The sequence below is a fragment of the Cebus imitator genome, unplaced genomic scaffold, assembly GCF_001604975.1.
Source record: "Cebus imitator isolate Cc_AM_T3 unplaced genomic scaffold, Cebus_imitator-1.0 Scaffold200, whole genome shotgun sequence".
Lineage (NCBI taxonomy): Eukaryota > Metazoa > Chordata > Mammalia > Primates > Cebidae > Cebus > Cebus imitator.
In genome coordinates, this window is record NW_016107515.1 from 2,227,899 (window position 1) to 2,251,871 (window position 23,973).

At 39.0% G+C, this 23,973-nt stretch overlaps 1 protein-coding gene across 4 annotated transcripts in view; it reads right to left on the minus strand.

Annotated features, from left to right (window-relative positions):
* Nucleotides 1-23,139, minus strand: part of RANBP17 (RAN binding protein 17) — a 392,711-nt gene extending 369,572 nt beyond the window's left edge. For 3 of the 4 annotated variants that reach the window (XR_001830698.2, XM_017547691.2, XM_017547690.2), the window contains exons 1-3: nucleotides 22,952-23,139; nucleotides 9,151-9,297; nucleotides 4,863-4,953 (exon numbers count right to left, since the gene is read on the minus strand). Coding sequence is in view for 3 of the 4 variants with exons in the window: in XM_017547691.2 (XP_017403180.1) it covers nucleotides 4,863-4,953; nucleotides 9,151-9,297; nucleotides 22,952-22,969 (256 nt within the window). In the remaining variant the exon portion in view is untranslated. Of the gene's footprint in view, nucleotides 1-4,862; nucleotides 4,954-9,150; nucleotides 9,298-22,951 lie in introns of those variants that run through there. The other variant, XM_017547692.2, reaches the window with a different exon arrangement.
* Nucleotides 23,140-23,973: the final 834 nt, after the last annotated feature.

The window sequence follows — 23,973 nt, forward strand, 5'->3', positions numbered from 1 at the left end:
TAATCCCAGCACTTTGGGAGGCTGAGGTGGGTGGATCACTTGAGCTCAGGAGTTTGAGACCAGCCTGGGCAACATGGTGAAACTCTATCTCTATGAAAATATATAAAAACTTAGCCAGGCATGGTGGTCACGTCTGTGCCCCCAACTAGTTGGGAGGCTGAGGTGGGAGGATCACTTAAGCCCGGGAGGCAGAGGCTGCAGTGAGCCAAGATCACATCACTGCACTCCAGCCTGGGTAACAAAGCGAGACTCTGTCTCAAAAAAAAAAAAAACAAATCGAAAGAGGAAAAGAAAAAAAAAAAAAAAAAAAAAACACTCCAGCCTGGGTAACAAAAAAAAAAAAACTCAAAAAAAAAAAAAAAACAAATAAAAACAAAAACAAAAAAAACCAAAAAACCACCTCAGACGAATGGTATAGTGTTGAAACGTTTTTAAAAAATAAGAAGTTAGGTATGTCATGAATGCATAAAATCAAAGTAGATACTACTCTATTTTATCATTTACTATCATAAAATATACACAAATCTATTATTAAAAAGTTAAAATTTATCAATTCACACACACACTTAGATTGTACATAGTCCCAACCACAGTCAAGGTTTATGTAGTCAGGTTTATAATCAGGACTGCCCTTATCTACAAAGCTGTTAATCTTCTAGCCTTCAAGGGAAAAAATAAATACCAGCTGCCAGTCTTCTGGCTATCCAAGGCCTAGAAGAGAACCTTTTTCTGGACTGGTTCCATGATGTTTTGTCCATGACCCGAAGTTATTAAGTACCTTAATACCATTTAAAGTTCTTTTCATATTGGACAACGTCCCTGGCTACTGAGAACGCCAGGAGGTTCAATAAGGGCATTAAAGTGGGTTTATGTGCCCCCAAACACATCTCAAATTTAGCCTCTAAATTAGGGGATGATAATGACCTTTGAATCTCATGACACACGGTACTCTACAAAAAGGATTGTCAATACTATGGAAGAGAGCCCCTACAGAGACAACATCATGAAGGTCCGGAAGGATTTCACCACTGAAGATGCCATCGTTGTTATAGAAAAACCAAGAAAGCCATCAAGCCTGAAACAATAAATTCCTGTTGGAGGAAGCTGTGTCCAGATGTTGTGCGTGACTTCAGAGGATGTACAACAGAGCCAATCAAGGAAATCAGGAAAGAGACTGTGGATATGGCAAAAAAGGTGGAGAGTGAAGGGTTTCAAAATATGAATATTAAAGAAATTCAAGAGCTAATAAAGCTTACAGGTAGTTTTCATATGAAACAGTTTTTAAAAATTAAATATATGTTTCAATGGGTACTACTGTTTATAAGCAGTATTAAAGAGGACAAAACAACACTTTAGTAAGGACAAATATACCACAAGGTATAGGATCAGTCCAATAAATTCATAAAACTATATTATAGCTAACTAATCATGTTAAGAATTGTTCCCAAGTAAGTCCCATTTTTGGCCCTCAGAAGTTAATTCCTACAGATTTCAACTAAACTTTTAGCTACCGAGAGGTTAAGAATGATCATAAGAAGCTTTCTAAGGAATTACTAAATCTCTGTAGACCAGAGATCAAGTATCATCACTGCAAATGTGCTCTTACCAACAGCTCTTATATTTTTCAGGAAGAAATATCCAGAAAAAGAGTCAGACACCAGTGTGGTCACCATCTCCTATGCCAAACTTAGGGAACTGAAATGGCCAACATTACCATAAAATGAGAATTTTGAGGTTTATGTTTAAAGGCCTATTCCAATCTCAAAGATTAGTCAGATAAGATTATCTTCTACTGAAATAAATCTTGGCTAAATATAGACTTTTGTACTTTACTGCTGTTCTTCAAGTAAAAGTCATAGACATGAGTCTTAACCTACTGTATACTATATTTCAGTCAGCTGAAAATCTGAAACTAAAAGTACGCTAAAAATCCTAAATACAATCTTTTGGAAGTCTGCTATTAAAAAGCCTTTAAGGATTTGCTAACTTCAACTCTACGTACCAGGGGACAAAAGGTCTAAGCCTCTAAGACATTCCTCATTTGAAAGAGAAGCTCAAAGTTTCCTATAAATTGCTAAGTTTTGCACAAGGGAGAAACCTACACCTACTAGGGAATCTAACATGAGGAACACCAGAATTTACAGATGGCTTCATGGAGATGAGTGCTTCTGAACCAGTGCCACATGATGAGGGAGAAGATATAGTAAAAACAACAGTGCCAGAAAAAAAAAAAAATTAACATTAGACAAACTAGCAGAAACATTTCCATTATTCCAGACTTATTTTATGACGTGGACTCTTCCATGATACAGGCACTGAATTTAAAGTGAATGTAGATGGATTGGTACTTTATAGAAACATTTTTAAAGAAATGAAAAAGCAAAAAAGTCAGATAGAAATTACGAAGCATTTCCATAAGGTTATACCCAGTGTGCCTGCCTTTCCTGCCTCCCCTACCTCTGCCGCCCTGAGACTACAAGACCAACCCCTCCTTCCTCTTTCTCTTCCTCAACCTACTCAATGGGAAAATGATGAGGATAAATGTCTTTATGATGATCCACTTCCACTTAATGAATAGTAAATACATTTTGTCTTCCTTATAAGTTTCTTAATAATATTCTTTTCTCTAGCTCAATTTATTCTAAGAATATAGTATATAACATATATAACATACAAAATATGGATTAATCAGCCTGTTTTTATGTTATTGGTAAGGTTTACAGTCAACAGTAGACTAAGAGTAGTTAAGTTTTGGGGGAGTCAACAGGTGTAAGTGAATTTTTGGTGTGCAGGGGGGTCAATGCCCCTAATATCTGCATTGTTCAAGGGCCAACTGCACAGATGTCAAATAAGCACATAAGAAGATGCTGCACATCATATGCTCTCAGAGAAATACAAATTAAAACAAGGAGATACCAATACACATCTATCAAAATAGCCAAAATCCAGAAAACACCAAATGCTGGCAAGGATGTGTTGCAACAGGAACTCTCATTCATGGTGGTGAGAATGCAAAATGGTACAGCCACACTGTAAGACAGTCTGGTGGTTTCTTACAAAACTGAACATACTCTTAACATAGAATCTACCAATTGTGCTCCAAAAGTATTTATTCAAGGGAGCTGAAAATGTTTGTGCACACAAAAACCCACATATGTATGTTTATAGCAGCTTTGTTCATAATTGTCAAAACTTGGAAGCAACCAAGATGCCTTTCAGTAAGTGAATGGATAAATTGCGGTACACCCAGAAAACAAAATATTATTCAGTGCTAAAAAGAAATGAGGTATCAAGCCATGAAAAAACATGAAGGAATCTTAAACGCATATTACTCAGTGAAAAAAGCCAATTTGAAAAGGCTACACGTATGACTGATACCTCAGGCTGTATGATTCCAACTGCATCATATTCTGGAAAAGGCAAAGCTATGGAGACAGTGAAAAAAATAAGGGTGGTGGAGGGTAGGATGAATAGGCAGAGAACACAGTGAATTTGGTGCAGTAAAACTATTCTGAATAATACTATAATGGTGGATACATGTCATTGTATTAACACATTTGTCAAAATCCATAGAAATACAACAGCAAGAGTGAACTCTAAGGTAAATTACAGATGAGTTAATGATGATGTGTCAGTGTAGGTTCATCAACTGTTAACAAATGCACAACTTTGGTGCAGGATGTTGATAGTTGGGAAGCTGTGCATGTGTGGCAGCAGAGGGTATATGGAAATTCTCTGTGCTTTGTGCTCAATTTTGCTTGAACCCAAAACTGCCCTAAAAAAATTAAGTCTATTTAAAAGGTGTGTGTGGAAAAGTAAAATAAACAAAATCACAAGTTTTATGACTTAGCTTCATACTATTTGAACACTTATTTTTAAAACTGTGAGCTTCTTTCCTTTGCTTTCTTAAGTACACAAGTCCAATAGTGGATAAATCCTTCTCTAGGCTTTCTGCATTACCTAAGACTCCAAGTGCCTATAGAAATAACAGTCAAAATGGAGGAAAATGACATGTCATTGTGAGATTTTGACCATTCAAATTTAAACTTAAAGATCCACCACATATAACACATTTTAATTTTTCTGATAAGGAAATATGTTAACCTTGAGCCTGAAGAACAGAAATGAGTTAACAATCTATTTCTAATATGAACAAAGATGACCAACAAAACCTCATACCTCAATTACTACAACTTTGTCCATATGAAATACAAGCTACTTACATATACACAAAAACTTAAAATACATTAACTCTGAAAAATGTACTGCTACTTTACAGAATCATTTTTTCAAGTTCCAGGCTCTTTTATCCATATATAAATTATCTTCCTAATAAGAGCCTGCTTTTATTTTACATATATCCCAAATGATTTTGATTGATATAGCATCCTGAAAAGTATTAGAGACCTAAATTCTGTCATTCAGTTGCATACCAAGTTAAGATAATGGCTAAGGGCCTGGACTCTAAACAGACACATTGGCTTTGAATCATAACTCTATTACTTGTGTGATCTTCGGCATGTGACAGAGCCTGTCTGTCAAATCTAATCTCCTCATTTATGAAATGAGGATAACTCAAAAATCTTGTTTGGTGGATAAACTGAGATAGTACAAATCTTAACAAACAGTATAAAAAATAAAATGCTAGTTATTGTTTATTACTAAACAAATGCTTTTTTGATTAGACATTGCTTTATGTAACACATCAGTATTCATTAACAGATGAGTAAATGAAACTTGACACTCATGTTTTAAAAAATGACAGACTCAAAAAATTTGCAGTTCTAGTAACAGTTTAGTATATTCAAAAGAAAAAGTATTTTTCGAGTGTAATTGGTTAAAAAGCAAAATAAACCACTTACTGATGTCCATCCTCTGCTCAACAGGTAAAGGACTGACTCGGCTGACAAGTTTTGAAAGACATGTTGCTGCAAGGAGCTGAGCATAGGATGTCTGTAAAGAATAATTGTATTTATTATTATCACAAATGAATTAAAATAATCGAAGCATGATGATAGAAATGTTCTTCTAAGCAATAACAGAAATTCTTCTGGTTTTCCAAAATGGCAAATTCACAAGGGATAAAATATGTCAATTTGAGATACATATATAGAGAAAAGGATATACATACACAGGCATACAATCTCTCATAAGAAATCATTAATTGAGGGAGGTGTAGACAGCCATCTCAAATAACAATAAGCAAATGGGAGAAATAAATGACTTAGCAAGTTCAAATAAAATACTGTACTCTTACCATGGTCTACAGCCCTACACCATCTGGCCTCTGATAATCTCTTCAAATTCATCTGGTTCCATTCTCGACTTTGCTCTGACCGCGACAGCCTTTAGAGTCCTTCCAATATCTTCCCCGCCCTGGCCTCCGTGTTCCCTGGAACCCATGTCTGCCTATATTCTCTGACCCCCAATTATCTTAATACTATACTCAAACTCTCTAAATGCATGCTCATCCTTCAAAATTTGGTTTAGGTATTCACTCCATCCCCTAGAAATTCTTGCAAAGATATTCCCTCTCTTTTTTCCTCCAGACCAGAGGCCAGCAAACTATGGCCCCTGACCAAATCCCGCCTATTTTTACATGGCTTGTAAGCTACAAATGTTTCCTACAATTTCAAGCAGCTTTTCAATTGTTCAAAAAATCAAAACAATAATAATATTTTGTGATAGAAAAATATATGAAATCCATATTTTGGTGTCCATAAAGTTTATTCAAATACAGCCATGCTCATTCATGTACACACTGCCTACGGCTGCTTGCATGCCATGACAGCAGAATTGAACAGTTAAGACAGAGACCAGATGTGGTACTCAGTGCTTCCTACTGCTGCTCAGAGCATCATAAACCACAGTGACTAGAGAGCCATGGGTGTTGCCATGACATGACACTATCTTTTGTTATTACCAGCGCATGTCTATCATATCAAAATAAGAAAAGATAGAAGTGGACTACAAATATCTAATTTTTAAGGCACAATGGAGTGTGATCATTCTGTTATTGATTACATGACAAAACAATGTGCTTTTTTTTTTTTTTTTTTTTGAGATGGAGTCTCGCTGTGTCCCAGGCTGGAGTGCAGTGATGCAATCTCAGCTCACTGCAACCTCTGCCTCCCAAGTTCAAACGATTCTCCTGCCTCAGCCTCCCCAGTAGCCGGGACTACAGACGTGCACCACCATCCCCAGCTAATTTTTGTATTATTGGTAGAGATGGGGTTTCACCATGTCAGCCAGGCTGGTCTTGAACTCCAGATCTTGTGATCCATTCTCCTCAGCCTCCCAAAGTGCTGGGATTACAGGCGTGAGCCACCGCTCCCAGCCAACAATGTGCTTTTTATGCAATGTTACTATAGTTGTCCTAAAAGAATATGATATACATTGACTATATCAGACCAAGCAATCAATATCCCCATCATTCTCATCACAATAGTCCCAACTCAGGAAATCAAAAGTCAGAAAAAGAAAATTTGATATCTCACCATAGTAGACTGTCTTTACAAATATAAAAAATGAGCCTGCAACCAAAGTTTCCAAGTGGCTCATTTGTCAGCCAATCACACAGCCATTTACCAAGGATGAGTTAATTAAATCACCATTGTCTTATTACAGCGGCCAAAGTTACACGTGCAGAGAAAATAAGATTATTAGTTTCTGGTGGGAACGAGTGCTCAAAGAGTTTTGTTTGCTCATTTGTTTTTGTTTTTGTTTTTTTTGTTTGTTTGTTTGTTTTTTTCTTGAGACGGAGTTTCGCTCTTGTTACCCAGGCTGGAGTGCAATGGCGCGATCTCGGCTCACCGCAACCTCCGCCTCCCGGGTTCAGGCAATTCTCCTGCCCCAGCCTCCTGAGTAGCTGGGATTACAGGCACGTGCCACCGTGCCCAGCTAATTTTTTGTATTTTTAATAGGGACGGGGTTTCACTATGTTGACCAGGATGGTCTCGATCTCTTGACCTCGTGATCCACCCGCCTCGGCCTCCCACAGTGCTGGGATTACAGGCTTGAGCCACCGCGCCCGGCCTTCAAAGAGTTGAAGACATTGGAACAACATCAAAAGTCAATTTGAAAACAAGGCAAATGATTTGGAAAGGGTCTCCTTAACTCATGATGAGTGGACAGATGTTTCTTAGAATGTTCATACTTGTAATGTTACTATCTGTATGTTCCAGAAGTCAATGCTGAGTGTGAAGCAACTAAAAAATTGGCCTCTATGAAGAGTGTGGGAGAACTACAGGCCAGAATATTTTCAAAGAACTTGGGGACGCATTAATTCAATATAAACTGGGGTAGAATCTGGTATGATATGTCACACTAGTGGTAAAAACATATGGAGCAGAAAAGGACTTAGCTGAACAAATTTACAAAGCTTATGAAAAATTTAAGATGTTTAAAACCTATGGTTATTCACCATATTATTCATCTGCAGATACTGTATAGTAAATATATGAATCTATCAGAAGTTAATGAATCAATAGTGTTAACAGTGGACTTCATTCACTTTTATGAAATTTAGTTCTGTGAATTTCTGCAAGATCAAAAAGCAGTATCTGAATATTCTGTATTGGAAACAATATCCTCATTTGTCCCATCACACAATAGTTAAATAGCTTATCAGCGATAAAGTTTTACTGCGTTTTTTTTTTTTTTTAGCTCAGGGATAAGGCTAAAATTTTTCTGAATGAGACAACAAAGTCACCATTGTTCAACACTAAATGGCTTTGGAACTTACCTTTGCTGCAAAATTGATAATGTTCCTTAATGAATTCAACCTAAAATTACAAAATTGCCTAAAAAGCGTCTAGTACCTATACGCAGAACTTACCGTGAAGTAAAGCCATTTTGATAACAACTAACATCATTTGAATTGCAAGTAATGTCAGGCAGCTTTATATACTCCCCACATCGTCAAAAGTTAAAACAAGTAGTGAGATCTCTATTCAGAGATATATTTTCTGAGCTTCAACTACAGCTCCAGCTTCAGACCTTGATGCAAGTATAAAGAAAATTTCCATATTTAAAATCCATTTAACTGTGTAATTAAGAGCTCTCACCTAATCTTCAATTGGAAGTGATTAATCTGCGATATAATGACACACTAAAAGGCAAATATCAAGATTTAACAGAATTCTTTAAATGCCTTCTAAACGATGCATGTGCTTAATTATAATCATATGCTCATGGACTGATATTAGTATCTGATAGTACCTATCTATGTGAAAAGATACTTTCAAATATAAAATCTCATTACAGATCAGCATTAACATATGAACATTTGCAATCAATGTTGACGATAGAAAACAATTCGGAACTCCAGTTAAGCAAAATGTTATCCTCCCAAAAATAGCTCTATTCTCTTTATTAACAGACCTGTATCATTAAAAAAACCTGTATTAGATTATTATATTTTGAATCTCATCCATAAAACTTTGAAGAAATTTGTTTTTTCTCTTACTATAGATGTTCTTACAAAATATCTTGCATTTTGTCTCCTGGCCCACAAAATCTACAACATTTGCTATCTGGCCCTTCACAGAAAAAGTGTGCCAACTTTGCTCTAGACTACACAATCTCTTACCGCAATCATTCCATAGCTATTTATATATCTGCCTCTCCAACTAAACAAAGAGCTACTTTGATTCATGTACATAAATTAAGTAGGCAGTACAACGCCTGGTTTTACATTTAAGTATTTTACTAAATGAATATAAATGTCTAGACTATGAATATCTAGATGGGAGGGAGGCAGGCAAGAGATAATCAGAATGCTTTGGAACTATCCTTTCATGTTTCAGAGATAATTACAATCTGCCTCCCCTATCTAGATTTTTTTAAGTTGTTATTCAACTTCCTAAAAATGTGGTTTTTGCCCACTAATATGAGACATAAAAAGAGACCAAAAGTAATCAAGAAACTATTACTATTCATTTCATTTCCTGGCTCTTCCCTAAATTTGCTTTCCAGGTTTTCCAATTCTTTTCCTGATTAACCCCTTTGACAGTGAAACTACAGTTTTACAAAAACAAAAAAACCCTGTGGCAATATCACTCAGTTACCACTGCTAACACACACGAGTTCACTAACAATGGCATACATCTACTGATCTTACATGGTTAATCACTGTTACCAAATACTTACTGTTCCTTGTTCTAATAAAAGTTGACACTTGCTGAGACATTCTGGGCTGTCAATCAGTTCCAAGAGTGCTTTCTCAGCCTCTATTCTTTGTGTAAGATCAGTCCCTATGTAGAGATGAGTACATAACACTTCCAATTCAGCCAAACTCTTAAAAGAAAAAAAAAATTAACATTTGACTTGAATGAAAAAAATGAGGTCAATATTTAACCACAAAAAACAAAGGATACAAATATCACATGTGCATTCATTAACTCGATGTGTGTTTACTGAAATACAACTACTTACTAGGAGATACAGTTGGAAACAAAACAGGCCCATCTCCTACTCCCCAAATTATTTACTTATAAGTTAATAGTTCTGCAATGGAAGAAGACAAGAAGGGGAGAACTTGTCTACAACAAGGATTTGGCAAGGTACGTCTAAAGAAATCATATTTATGCTGAGGCCTACAAGGGTCAATCAGATTTTAAAAAGACTAGAAGGCCATCCAGGCAAAGAAAGAACATTTACCAGCGCTCTTCAGTAAAATAGAGTTTAGTCATTTCAAAGCATTAAAGGTCAGTGTGGCTGATAAACACAGCAAGGAGATACCAGATAAGGTTAGGGAGATGGATGGGGGAAATGATCATACACAAGTTGCAGATAACCAAATTTATATTCTTTCTCAAATTTTAAGAATTTAAGGCTAGACGTGGTGGCTCATGCCTATAATTCCAGCACTTTGGGAGGCCAAGGCACAAGGATCACCTGAGCCCAGGAGTTCAAGACCACCACAGGCAACATGGCAAAACCCCCTCTACAAATACAACAAAGCTAGCTGGAGCAGTAGGGGGCACCTGTAGTCCCAGCTACTGGAGTGCTGAAGTGGGAGGACCGCTTGAGCCTGGAAGGTTGAGACTGCAGTGAGCCATGATCCCATCATTGTACTTCAGCCTGGGTGACACAGCGAGACCCTGTCTCAAAAACATATATATATTATTTTTATTCTATGCGATATGGGGCTTCTGAACCAACAACTCAAAGTGCTGCAGGATTTTCAAGAATTTTGACTTGATCTCATGGTATTTCTAGCAATGTAATAACTGGTTATGTTAAAGGGTCCTATCTCATAAGCACAAAGACTAAAGCATTCTGCTTATAATCCTAACTGATGATATAAATCTAATCTCATCTGACGATATGCGACACATGGAAACAATCTAAAAAAAGAATTTAAAAATGAGTTCAGCACTCCTCTCCAGCTTAAAACATTTTTTGTTAAACATGTCTTCTGAAAAAAAGATTATCTCACTTTGAACTTGAATAAGAGAAAAGAAAAATATTGGCATAGATTTCAATGTAAGGGTAGGCATATGAAAATAATGGGATATTCGTTTACAAAATGCCTTTTTGATGTCTTTTGTAGCCTGAATTTTACGAGGCAACCTTACAGCTACACTAGCCCACACATTCCCTCACATGCATATACCTTCTCATAAAAGGAATACACAAGTTACACCAAAACGCGATCTACTCTAGCTCCCATTACTCTTTTTACTTCTTCCTCTCTCCTTCTTAGCGCTTTTATAGCATTTTCAGACAAGCAAATGCTGAGGGAATTTGTCACTACCAAGCCTGCCTTATAAGAGCTCCTGACGGAAGCACTAAATATAAAAGGAAAAACTGGTAACAGCCACTGAGAAAACACACCAAAATACAAAGACCAAGGACACTATGAAGAATCTACATCAACTAGTATGCAAAATAACCAGCTAGCATCATGATAACAGGATCAAATTCACACATAACAATATTAACTTTAATGTAAATGGGCTAAATGCCCCAGTTAAAAGCCACAGACTGCCAAACTGGATAAAGAGTCAAGTCCCATCAGTGTGCTATATTCAAGAAACCTATCTCATGTGCAAAGACACACATAGGCTCGAAATAAAGGGATGGAGGAAAATTTACCAAGCAAATGGAAAGAAAAAAAAAGCAGGGTTTGCAATCCTAGTTTCTGACAAAACAGAGTTTAAACAAAGATGAAAAAAGACAATGAAGGGCATTACACAATAGTAATGAGAACAATTCAACATGAAGGGCTATCCTAAATATATATGCACCCAATGTAGGAGCACCCAGATTCATAAAATTAGTTCTTAGAGATCTATAAAGAGACTTAGACTCCCACACAGTACATACAGTAATAGTGGCAAACTTTAACACCCCATGTCAATATTATTGGATCAATAAGAGAAAATTAACAAGGATACTCAGGACTTGAACTCACCTCTGAATCAAGGGGACCCAATACGTGTCTACAGAACTCTCCATCCCAAAACAACAGAATATACATTCTTCTAGTGCCACATGGTACCTACTCTAAAATCGATCACATAATTGAAAGAAAAGCACTCCTCAGCAAATACAAAAGAACTGAAATCCAAATAGTCTTACAGACCACAGGGCAATCAAATTAGAACTCATGATTAAGAAACTCACTCAAAACCACACAACTATATAGAAATTAAACAACCTGCTCCTGAATGACTCCTGGTTAAATAATGAAATTAAGGCAGAAATCAAGAAATTCTTTGCAATCAATGAGAATAAAGAGCCAACATAGCAGAATCTCTGGGACGCAGCTATTGTAGTGTTAAGAGGGAAATTTATAGCACTAAATGCCCACATCAGAAAGCTAGAAAGATCTCAAATCAACACCCTAACTTCACAACTAAAAGAACTAGAGAAGCAAGAGCAAACAAACCCAAAAGCTAGCACAAAACAAGAAATCACTAAGATCAGAGTGGAACTGAAGGAGATAGAGATATAAAAAATCCTTCAAAAAAAAATCAATGAATCCAGGAGCTTGTCTTTATAAAAGCTTAATAAAATACACTGCTAGCTAGACTAATAAAGAAAAAGAGGGAAGAATCAAATAGACACAATAAAAATGATAAAGGGATATCACCACTGACCCCACAAAAACACAAACCACCATCAAAGAATACTATAAACACTTCTACACAAATAAACTAGAAAATCTGGAACAAATGGATAAATTCCTGGACATATACACCCTCCCAACATTAAACCAGGAAGAAGTCAAATCCATGATTAGACCAATAACGAGTTTAAAATTGGGGCAGGAAAAAAATAACCAACCAAAGAAAACCCAGGATGAGACAGATTCACAGCCAAAGTCTACTAGAGGTACAAAGAGGAGCTGGTACCATTCCTTCTGAAACTATTCCAAACAACTGAAAAGGAGAGACTCTTCCCTAACTCATTTTATGAGGCCAGCATCATCCTGACACCAAAACCTGGCAGAGACACAACAAAAAAATAAAACTTCAGGCCAGTATCCCTGATGAACATTGATGTGAAAATCTTCAGTAAAATACTGGCAAACCAAATCCAGCAGCACACCAAAAAGCTTATCCAGGCTGGGTGCCATGGATCATGCCTGTAATCCCAGTGCTTTTGGGAGGCCGAGGTGAGTGGATCACCTGAGGTCAGTAATTCAAGACCAGTCTGGTCAACATGGCAAAACCAAAACCCCATCTCTACTAAAATAAAAAAATCAGCCAGGCATGGTGGCACATGCCTGTAGTCCCAGCTACCTGGGAAGCTGAGGCAGGAGAATCCCTTGATCCCAGGAGGTGGAGGCTGCAACGAGCTGAGATTGCGCCACTTTAATCCAGCCTGAGTGACAGAGTGAAACTCCGGCTCAAAAAAAAAAAAAAAAAAAAAAAAGGCTTATTCACCACCATCAAGTCAGCTTTATCTCTGGGATGCAAAGCTGGTTCAACATATGTAAATCAATAAATATAATCCATCACATAAACAGAGCCAATGACAAAAACCACATGATTATCTCAATAGAATGATGCAGAAGAGGCCTTCAATAAAATTCAATATCCCTTCATGTTAAAAACTCTCAATAAACTAGGTATTGATGGAACATATCTCAAAACAATAAGAGCTATTTATGACAAACCCATAGCCAATGTCATACTGAATGGGTAAAAGCTGGAAGCATTCCCTTTGAAAACTGGCACAAGAGAAGGCTGCCCTCTCTCACCACTCCTATTCAACATAGTATTGGAAGTTCTAACCAGAGCAATCAGGCAAGATAAAGAGATAAAGGGTATTCAGATAGCAAGAGACAAAGTCAAATTGTCTCTGCAGACAACATGACCCTACAATCTAGAAAACCCCATCATCTCAGCCCAAAACCTCCTTAAACTGAGAAGCAATTTCAGTAAACTCTCACAATCCAAAATCAATGTGTAAAAATCACAAACATACCTATAAAACAACAATAGAAAAGCAGAGAGCCAAATCCTGCCATTCATAATTGCTAAAAAGAGAATAAAATACCATGGAATACAGCCTGCAAAGGATGTGAAAGACTTCTTCAAAAAGAAGTACAAACCACTGTTCAAGGAAATGAGAGGACACAAACAAATAGAAAAAATTCCATCTTCGTGGATAGGAAGAATCAATATTGTGCAAATGGACATACTGCCCAAAGTAATTTACAGATTCAGTGCTATTCCCATCAAACTACCATTGACATTCTTCACAGAATTAGAAAAAACTACCTTAAAATTCATATAGAACCAAAAAAGAGCCTGTATAGCCAAGACAATCTTAAGCAAAAAGAACAAAGCTGGAGGCATCACGCTACCTGACATCAAACTATACTGCAAGTCTACAGTAACTAAAACAGCATGGTACTGGTACCAAAACAGACACACAGACCAATGGAACAGAATAGAGACCTCAGAAATAAGACCACACATCTACAACCATCTGATCTTTGACAAAGCTGGCAAAAACAAGCAATGGGGAAAGAATTCCCTATTTAACAAATGATGCTGGGAAAACTGGCTAGCCATATGCAGAAAACTGAAACTGGACCCCTTTCTTATACCTTATACAAAAATTAACTCAAGATGGATTAAAGACTTATATGTAAAACTCAAAACCATAAAAGCCTTAGAAGAAAATCTAGACAATACCATTCAGGACATAGGCATGGGCAAAGATTTTATGATGAAATTGCCAAAAGCCATTACAACAAAAGCCAAAATTGACAAAAGGGATCTAGTTAAACTAAAGAGCTTCTAAACAGCAAAATAAACTATCATGAGAGTGAACAGGCAATCTACAGAACAGGAGAAAATTTTTGCAATCTACCCATCTAACAAAGGTCTACTATCCAGAATTTACATGGAGCCTTAAACAAATTTACAAGAAAAAAAAAAAAAACATCAAAAAGTGGGCAAAGGACATGAACAGACACTTCTCAAAAGAAGACATTTATGAGACTAACACATGAAAAAAGTTCAACATCACTGATCATTAGAGAAATGCAAATCAAAACCACAATGAGATACCATCTCACTCCAGTCAGAGTGATGATTATTAAAAAGTCAAGAAACAACATATGATGACGAGGCTGTGGAGAAGTAGAAACACTTTTACAATGTTGGTGGGAATGTAAATTAGTTGAACCATTGTGGATGACAGTGTGGTGATTCCTCAAGGACCTAGAACCAGAAATATCATTTGACCCAGCAATCCCATTACTGGGTATATACTCAAAGGAATATAAATCACTATATTATAAAGATACATACATGTACATGTATGTTTACTGCAGCACTATTCACAATAGCAAAGACATGAAACCAACCCAAATGCCCATTGATAATAGACTGGATAAGAAAATGTGGTACATATATACCATGGAATACTATGCAGACATAAAAAGAAATGAGATTATGTCCTTTGCAGGGACATGGATGAGCTGGAAGCCATTATCCTCAGTAAACTAATGCAGGAACAGAAAACCAAACACCACATGTTCTCACTCATAAGCAGAAGCTGAACAATGAAGACATGTGGACACAGGGAGGAGAACAACACACACAGCGGGGCCTCTTGCAGGGGCGAGGGGAGGGAGAGCATCAGGACAAATAGCTAAGGCATGCGGAGCTTAATACCTAGGTGATGGGTTGACGGGTACAGCAAACCACCATGGCACATGTATACATATGTAACAAACCTGCATGTTCTGCATATGTATCTCAGAACTTAAATTAAAAATATATAAAAGAAAAATATTTACAAGAAAAAAACATACATATATGTACAAAAATTTAAAAGGGTCCCTTTTTTCCTCTCATGATCAACCCCAAGTCTTTTCCTTCATCTAGTAAATCTGGAGGACTGAATTTTAGAACTGATAATACTCAGTATAATTAATAAGTTGATCCTGATGGCATGCATTCATCTAGGCCTAAGATTCTTTGAAGTAGACTTTGACAACAAAAAGAATTAGGCCAAGATATAGTAAAAGATCTCTTTAACAAAAGGCAGCAAAAATGAAACTAATAACAGTGCCTATCTCACAGGTTTGGAGGATTAAGAGTTAGTGCCATGTAACTTCTGGCACACAGTTGTTTTTAACATTGCTGGTTTTCATTATATCCTTTTAAAATATATGTCCAAGTTCCAATCCCAGTACCTATAAATGATCTTATTTGGAAATAGAGTCTTCACAAATCCTTAATTAAGAATCTTGGTATGAGACCAAGATTGGATTTCATTTGTTAATAATTTGAAATATTCAAATTATATTACATTTGAATATTCAAATTAGTGTTGAATATTCAAATATAAATCTTGATATGAGACCATGCTGGATTTAGAGTGGGTCCTAAATCCACTGACTGGTATTCTTATAAGAGAAAGGAGGAAGTTTGGGAAGCAGAGACACAGCAAAGAAGACCATATGAAGATGTAGGCAGAGACCAGAGTGATGTTTCTGCAAGCCAAAGAACACTGAGGATTGCCAGCAACCATCAGAAGCAGCTTGGAGAAATGTATGAAATGGTTTCTCCTTCAGGACCTCCAAAAGGAACCAAATCTGTATATGTTTCAGACATCTGGCCTCCAGATCTATAAGAATACATTTGTGTTAAGGCATGGTGGCACATGCCTGTAATCCCAGCTACTCAGTAGGCTGAGGCAGGAGAATCACTTGAGCCCAGGAGTTCCAGGCCAGCCTGGGAAACATAACGAGGCTCTTAATTCAAAAAAAGTGTTGTAAGCCCTAGAAAACTAATATTAATAGTAATCAATTCAATGATACCTAAGTAAACCTATTTGGAAAAAGTACGGAAAAGTCTGGAAACTATTTGTCTCTTTTGCTATACTGATACAGTTCCAGGCCAGCCTGGGAAACATAACAAGACTCTTAATTCAAAAAAAAAGTGTTGTAAGCCCTAGAATACTAATATTAATAGTAATCAATTCAATGATACCTAAGTAAACCTATTTGGAAAGAGTACAGAAAAGTCTGGAAATTATTTGTCTTTTTTGCTATACTGATATAAAGAACCTCAAGACAGAACAGACTTGGGGTGTATTTAAATCAACAATGTTACCAGTCACTCGTTTTTCCCAAAGATATTTCAAATTATTAATAAATGAAAGGCCATACAAGATAAAAGGGGAAAGCTTTGACTTTTTTGCAAAAAATTCAAAGGGAAAATCAAGTTATTCTTTCACTGTAATGGTAACAAACACATACCATACCTGGTATATCAGAAACCTTTTTAGAGAAAGGGATACACAAAGACCCTTACCCTGGTGGAAAGGTATTATCTAGACATATAAAGCAATTAAACCCACAATATGGTGGTTAGTAACCAATCAAGCAGTCTTCTGTTTAGCACTTGATTTTTTAAGGAAACTTTATTTTTCATAGTAAACTAATAAATTTTCATCTTAGTTTTATACATTGATATCTGAGAATATTACTAATATGAGAATGATCTCAGAAAAATGAATCCCTTCTCAATTTGTTGACAAATCAGATTTGAATTATTAAAGCTTTTACTAGTCTTAATGACAACATTAGCAATCCATATAAATAATTAAGAGGTAAAATAAAGAGAACTGGACATCATTCACCTCCCACAGAGTAACTATTAAATATAAACAGACAGGCCAGACATGGTGACTCACACCTATAATCCCAGCACTTTGGGAGACCAAGGTGGGTGACTTGCTTGAGCTCAGGAGTTCAAGACAAGCCTGGCCAACATGGTGAAATCCCATCTCTTCAAAAGATAAAAAATAATAAAAAATTAGCCAGGTGTGGTGGCACATGCCTGACAAGTCTCAGCTACTTGAGAGGCTGAGGTGGGAGGATTTCTTGAACCCAGGAGGCAGAGGTTGTAGCAAGCTGAGATCCCACGACCGCACTCCAGCCTGGGTGACAGAGTAAGACCCTGTCTAAAAAACACACACACACACAAAAACGGACAGTACCCAATTTACATGTCCTAGGAAACAATGATGCAATCCTGACTATAGTCTAAATAAGGATCTTCCAAATTATTCTGGACTTATTTCTGGCCTTTGCAACTGACACAGAATTGGCCCCTAAATGATGACTTCTTTTTATATAGCAAGTAAAAAGTCACATATGTAACTATCAACAGGTGAATGCTGAGTAAAAGCAGCCAGACAGAGTATATATTATATGGTTCTTAAGAAACAAAACAGATCAGTGGTTTCCTGGCTGGGAGGAAGACAGCAGAGTGGGGGAAACAGGGACAGCAAAGACAGATTACAAAGGGGCACGAGAGCACAAAGAAACTTCTGGGCGGATGGATATGTTTTTCTTGATTTTGGTGACAATTTCACAGATGTATACATATGTCAAAACCCATCCAATTGCACAGTTTAAATATACACATTTTATTATCAATTGAACTTCAGTAAAGCTGAAAAAAAGAGAATAAACGCTTTTGTTTCAGGAAATAAATGTTCCCTAATAGTATAACATATACGGGTAAGCCACAAAAATCCACTTTAATTGAATTTAAAGATCTTTTCAATTACTTTCCAGCGTCTTTGCTGCCTTCTGAAATCAAGCTTCTTGATTACAACAAACAGAATCTGCCTTCATTTTGAAGTTACTCATTTCTCACAAACTCTTTTTTTCTTCCTCTTACGACCTTTTCCCGAGTATCCCCGAAGGCTTTTATCTGGATCTCTTGGAATTGTTCCTTCTTACAATGAAAGAGATAATACTTGTCATAGTGCTTTATAGTTTACAAAAGTATTTCCATCCTTTTTTCAAACCAATCCTGAAAAATAGGCTCTTGTGGAGTACATATTTTCAGCTTATATATTCTACAGATTTAAAAAGCTAAGGCTGAGATCAAATATATATAAGTTGCTCAAGATTACAAATAAATGATCAAATTCTGAGTCAAATACAAGTCTACAGACTCCAAATACATGTTGTCTCCTCCCAACCTGCCCGACTTGCCGCTCTTTATTTTCATCCTCCTCTACCTGGAGATGATGTCCTAGTCCATACTTCAAGAGACAGGGTCTTGTTAAGTTGCTCAGGATGGAGAGCAGTAGCTCTGCACAGGCACGGTCCCACTACAGATCAGCCCTAGAGTTTTGATGAGTTCTGTCTCTGACCTGGGACAATCCATTGTTCCTTAGGCAACCTGGTGGTCCCCCATTCCCATACTGATGGATGTCAATATTGCTGATGTTGGACTTAGCGGAGACACTTAATCAGGTGAGCACACTGCAATACAGCCCAGAACCCCCAAGCTCAAGTGATCCCCCCACCTCAGCATCCCAAGTAGCCGGGACTATAGGCACACACCACCACACCTAGCAGTCCACGCTTTTAGCCCTCTCTGTTCACCATCTTTTTATATGTGTATAAATTTCTTGGAAATCTAGAAAGATGTAAAAAATAACCCAAAAATGTCACAAACAGAACTGAACATGGTTTCCACTTTAAGCGTCTCTTCTTTTCAGTAGTTTCAGAGTTCTAGACAGGAGTGTAGCGTTACATGCTCAATGTTATCTTTTGCTTCCCCTCTCCTTAGTCTCCTTTGTACCTCCTGTATAGTAACTGATTTGCCATAAGAGACATTTGGCCTTTGCTTCTGGGAGGTAATGTATTATCATACCTGACAGGATGTTTTTATTTAGGGGAGTGGCTGCACATACCCAGTAGTGGCAGGTTGGGGGCTGGCCACATCAGAAACACCAACTATGTGTTTTAGGGTGGGGACTTTGGGTCACAAACTAATAGTCAAGCTAGGACTGATGTCAAACATGTGGGCAATCAATCAATCATGCCCAAGAACTGAAGCCCCAGTAAAAACCCTTTTCTGGATTAGCTTCTCCAGTTTGCAATAATTAGTGCATATTGTCATACGTTGTTGCAGGGAGCACATGTCCTGAGGCCAATAGAAGCTTATTTTTGAAACCCGCACAGATTTTGCCCTGTGTCAGCTTCCTCTGACCAATTTTAATCTGTATTCTGTCCCTGTAACAAACTGCAACTGAGTATGACAACTTTCAGTGAATTCTGTGAGTCCTTCCAAAAAACTCCTAAACCTGAGGGTGGTTTTGGGAAACCCCCAACTTGCAGTTGGGGTGAGAAGTAAGGGCAGTCTTGTGGACTCTGCCTTCAAACCTCGGTCTGGCTAACTCCAGGAACATATCTAATTTGTCATAAAGTCTTACCAATTATTCTCCCATAAAGATTCAACTTAACACCTCCACCTGATATTCACAGACAGTAGAACAATCAAGCAATATTTTCTAACTGTGGCTGCCAGGGCCAGGGATTTCTCAAGAGGCGGCTCTGGGAATGAGAGTGCAGGGTAGTGGGGCCTTAGAAATGTCATGGTTCGATTTGAGAACCACTGGTCCAATGAAGTGGACACAAGCTTTGGAATCTGCCACTCACTGACTGAGTGACCTCAGGCAAATAATTTAATCTTTCTAAGCCTTGCTGTTAAAACTGCAAACAGCATTATCTACCTTCCAAAATAATCATGGGAATTAAGATATAAAAGTTAGGGAAAGTCTAATCCAGTCCCTGCCATACAGACGATCCACAGTAACTTATAAATAATCTCTCCAGTTACTGATGAATGTAAAAGACCATACTGATCTTCTATAGTTTCTCCCATTCAAGTCTACGCTGCCAGACTGGTCATTCCCATATACATTTTTTCATGCTATCATTGCATTTAAAAACAATAGTTCTCAATCACATCTAGATCAAATCAGGTAGCTTGACTAAGAATTAAGAAGCATGGCTGTATTTCCTGCTTCTGAAACAGTCCTGGGCAGAAAAGTTGGATCTACTGAGTCCCCTAAATTTTTCCTAACATTCTCTTGATTCTCATCAAGGTACCTCTGTTCTATCTAAAGTGCCTACTTTACTTATCAGTTCTCTCTCTCTCTCCTCACTCTGCCCCCTTATCTGGATTGCCTCCTGTCAGGTAATCCAGACACATTAATTCCTTTGGGACAGGGTATCCTAATTCACAGCTTCCTAACCAGAATGCAACTGCTTTGAATGGTTAACAGGTATGCCTGAGATATTGATCCCTCTGCACTCCAGGCAGCAGGGGCAGGGCTTGAGACATTGGGGAAAGTGCGCACTGATGCCTTTTGGCAATGAGCAGTTTATGTTAATGAAATACACAATTACCATTTTCTATGTATGTCACGATGTGAAAAAGATGTTGACCAGTACCCTCACCTCACCCTACACAAATATGCTTCTTTACTCATCATCTTGATGGCATAATTTTTGCCTTAGCTGCCCCTTTGGGTAGATGACAGTAAGCTAGAGGTAATGGGGAACATGGAACTTATGAGTTATTATGCCTACTCCAACTCTGTAACCTTGGACAAGTCACAACTGTTTTAAGACTCAGTGTCTTCATATATGCACATTTCTAAAGTTAGTGGCAAGGCTCAACTCTACAATGAGCATACGAAAACTCAAAACACTAGGTTATCACTATTAACAAATGTTCCTTGAGTTAACTTATTAATGATATGATCCTATACACTAAAAAGAATTCAAATGGAGAAATTTCAGGGGTTTTTTTTGGGGGGGGGTCAACAAAACTGATCTTTTATTTGTCCAACTCCACTTTTAAGCTGTTTATAGAAATGTAATACGAAGTACATTCCTGGAAAACCAATATGGGTAGTTTTGACATCAGCAGCTAATTTTTCCAACACTGTGCCTAAATATGAAGAAGTTTTCCAGGGCTTGATTTACTATACACCATCTTTCCAGGTATGAAAAAATTCCAAAGTTTCACCATACCTTTTAATTTACTCTCAAGATTTACAAGAGCTCTGTGAACATCTGATTACCTATTTACAATCCATAAATCCTCCTTGTGAGATTCTTCCTGTGAAAATTTCCCACAAGGCCTATTTACTAAAGTGGTAATACATTATTTTGACCTGAAGACCCTCAGAAATGACACGAAGTCAAAAGGTAATGTGTGGGGCGTACTACATAACATTCTGGAACTGTCGATTACTAGACAGTAACTGGTTTTAAAAAAAGACCCTTTGGAAGAATCAATAAATCAGCAAGTTATGAGTCAGTGTGATCACAGGGGGTTCAAAGAAATCTACAAGGGGAATGAGATTCTTAGAAACACTGTCACCATATTATGAAATTGCCTTACCTCTCCCAGGTCATCTGCCACCTACTCCCTCTCCTGGTCCCATCCCTTTGTTCCAACCAGACTGAACTTTCTGCAGTACACCATATTCTTCCATAATTATTTGCCTTGGCTCACTCTGTCCTTCTATCTCCATACCCTTCCGTTCCTCTTCACCTGGCAAACACCTACAACTCTTTCAAGGACCAGAAGACTGCAAGTTCCCTGAGAGTAGAAACCATAGAGTTTTGTTCACAGCTGTTGTATCTTCAGCATCTAACATAGTTAGTAAGTGCTCAATAATTAATGGAAGAATGGAGGCTCAAAGAAACTTAAAGCATCTCTTAGCTGAGAGCATAGCATCTCTACCTCACTCCTTCCCAACATACACACTTGGCTGGCTGCCCCCTTTTCTGTGCTCCCATGATACTCTGTGACTATTTCTACCATACATTTTTCACTTGTACCGTAATTTTCCGTGAACTCTATGAGGGCGAGGATATTAAGATATCATCGTTTATCCCTAGAACTTTGCACAGTGCTTGAGACACAGTGAGGAGACAATAAATGTTCGCTGAACAACTGAAAGGGGATGTCAGAGCAGCCCGCGGATATACAAGCACGCGTCCCATCCTCGTAGCCTCTGCGATCCTCGCGCCCGCACCCGGCCAGGGTTTCCTCCTCCAAAGAGGCGGCCGCGGAGCCCTCCTTCGCAACTCCCCGCAGACTCAGCCTCTGTCTCCACCGGCCAATTAAAGTCCAACTGCTGTCGCCGCTTCTCCGGCGGACCCCAAGCCCCAGATCGGGCTCGGGCTCAACTGTGTGGAGGGAGGCTGACTACAGATCCGCGCCGGCGACGCGGCGGGAAGGCGGGAAGGCTGCTCCTCCGCTCGGCGGCCGCGCGAGGCGCGCCAAAGCCGGCATGGCTGGGACTCCCACCTGCCCGGGCGCCACTAAAGCCGCGGTCCGCGCGCCTGCCGCCGGCGTCCGCACCTTCCCGGTGGCGAGCCCTCGGCCTGTCCCCAGTCCCCTCCACCCGCCGCCTCCAAGCCAGGCTCGGCAGCCCCTGCACACTCCGGCCCGAGCCTGGGGTGTGCAGCCCAGATCAGTGTCCCGGTCCCCGGCTAGGGGCGGAGGTAGGGGCTGGGAGTCCGGGGACACCGGCCCGCGACTCTTTGGCCTCCGCCGCTGTCCTCGGCCCTCGGTCTCCAGACCCCCGCGTCCCGCCGGGTTCCCAGGGCGGCGGAGCGCGGGCCCGCGGCGCAGAGCGCACTGACCTGGAAGTGCAGCGCCATCTTCCCGGGAGGCGGCGCCGGCCGGCCAGTCTGCACCGAGCGCCCTAGGAGAGGGAGCGGGGGCGGGCGCCGCGGAAGCCCCAGCCGCCCGCGGGGTCCCTGCGCCGCTTGCCGGCTCGCTCGCTCGCTCTCCGTAGCCTTAGCAGCCCTGGGAGTCCGCGTTGGAAGCGTTGGAGGGGCGGGGCTGGGGGGGACGGGGCGGGGCGACGGGGGCGGCACGCGGGGCGGGGCCGATAGGGGCGTGTCCTCCGGGAATCTGAACCACCCCTTGCACTCAAGTTTCAACTGCTGCGTGTTGGTGGATAATCACCTCCAACCTCTGCCTTTCTACTCAACTACCACGACCCACCGGTCAGCAGTGGACCCTGACTCATAAGTCTTCCTAAGGCTCTCTTGACTCCTGACCCTCAAAATACAACTATTGCCCATGGCTCCCGACTCCTGCATCTCCACAGATTTTTTGTCTCCTAGCAGCCACTTACCATGGACCCACACAAGCCATAACCTTTGACTACCACATGCCAACTGCTGCCCTTGACCCCTGACTCCTGGGACTCAACTTCCATTGCTGCTTAACAATGTTTTTAGCTTCATTTTGGTTAAAATTAAACTGACCATGTCTACACGCTCTTAAGTTGTAAAATTCAAGCTTTGCCTCTTAATCCTTGCCTGCATTCCATTTAATATGAACTTATATTTTACACCAAATGATTCCATTGCAATGAGAATTTATTGGAGCAGAAGTGAGTCAAAGTCACTGCTTTCTGATGTTGTTTGTTTTTTCTTCAAGTTCAACAGTTCCATTTGGGAGCACTGTACTTTAGTATTTAAGGGGGAAACTCCTTTAAGCATTTCTTATATTCAGGTCTGTTAACAACAAAGTCTCTCAGCTTTTGTTAACATAAAATCATCTTATTTCACCTTCATTTCTTTTTTTTTTTTTTTCACCACCTTCATTTCTTAAAGGATAGTTTTGCTGGGTATAAAATTTCACATTTTTTTTT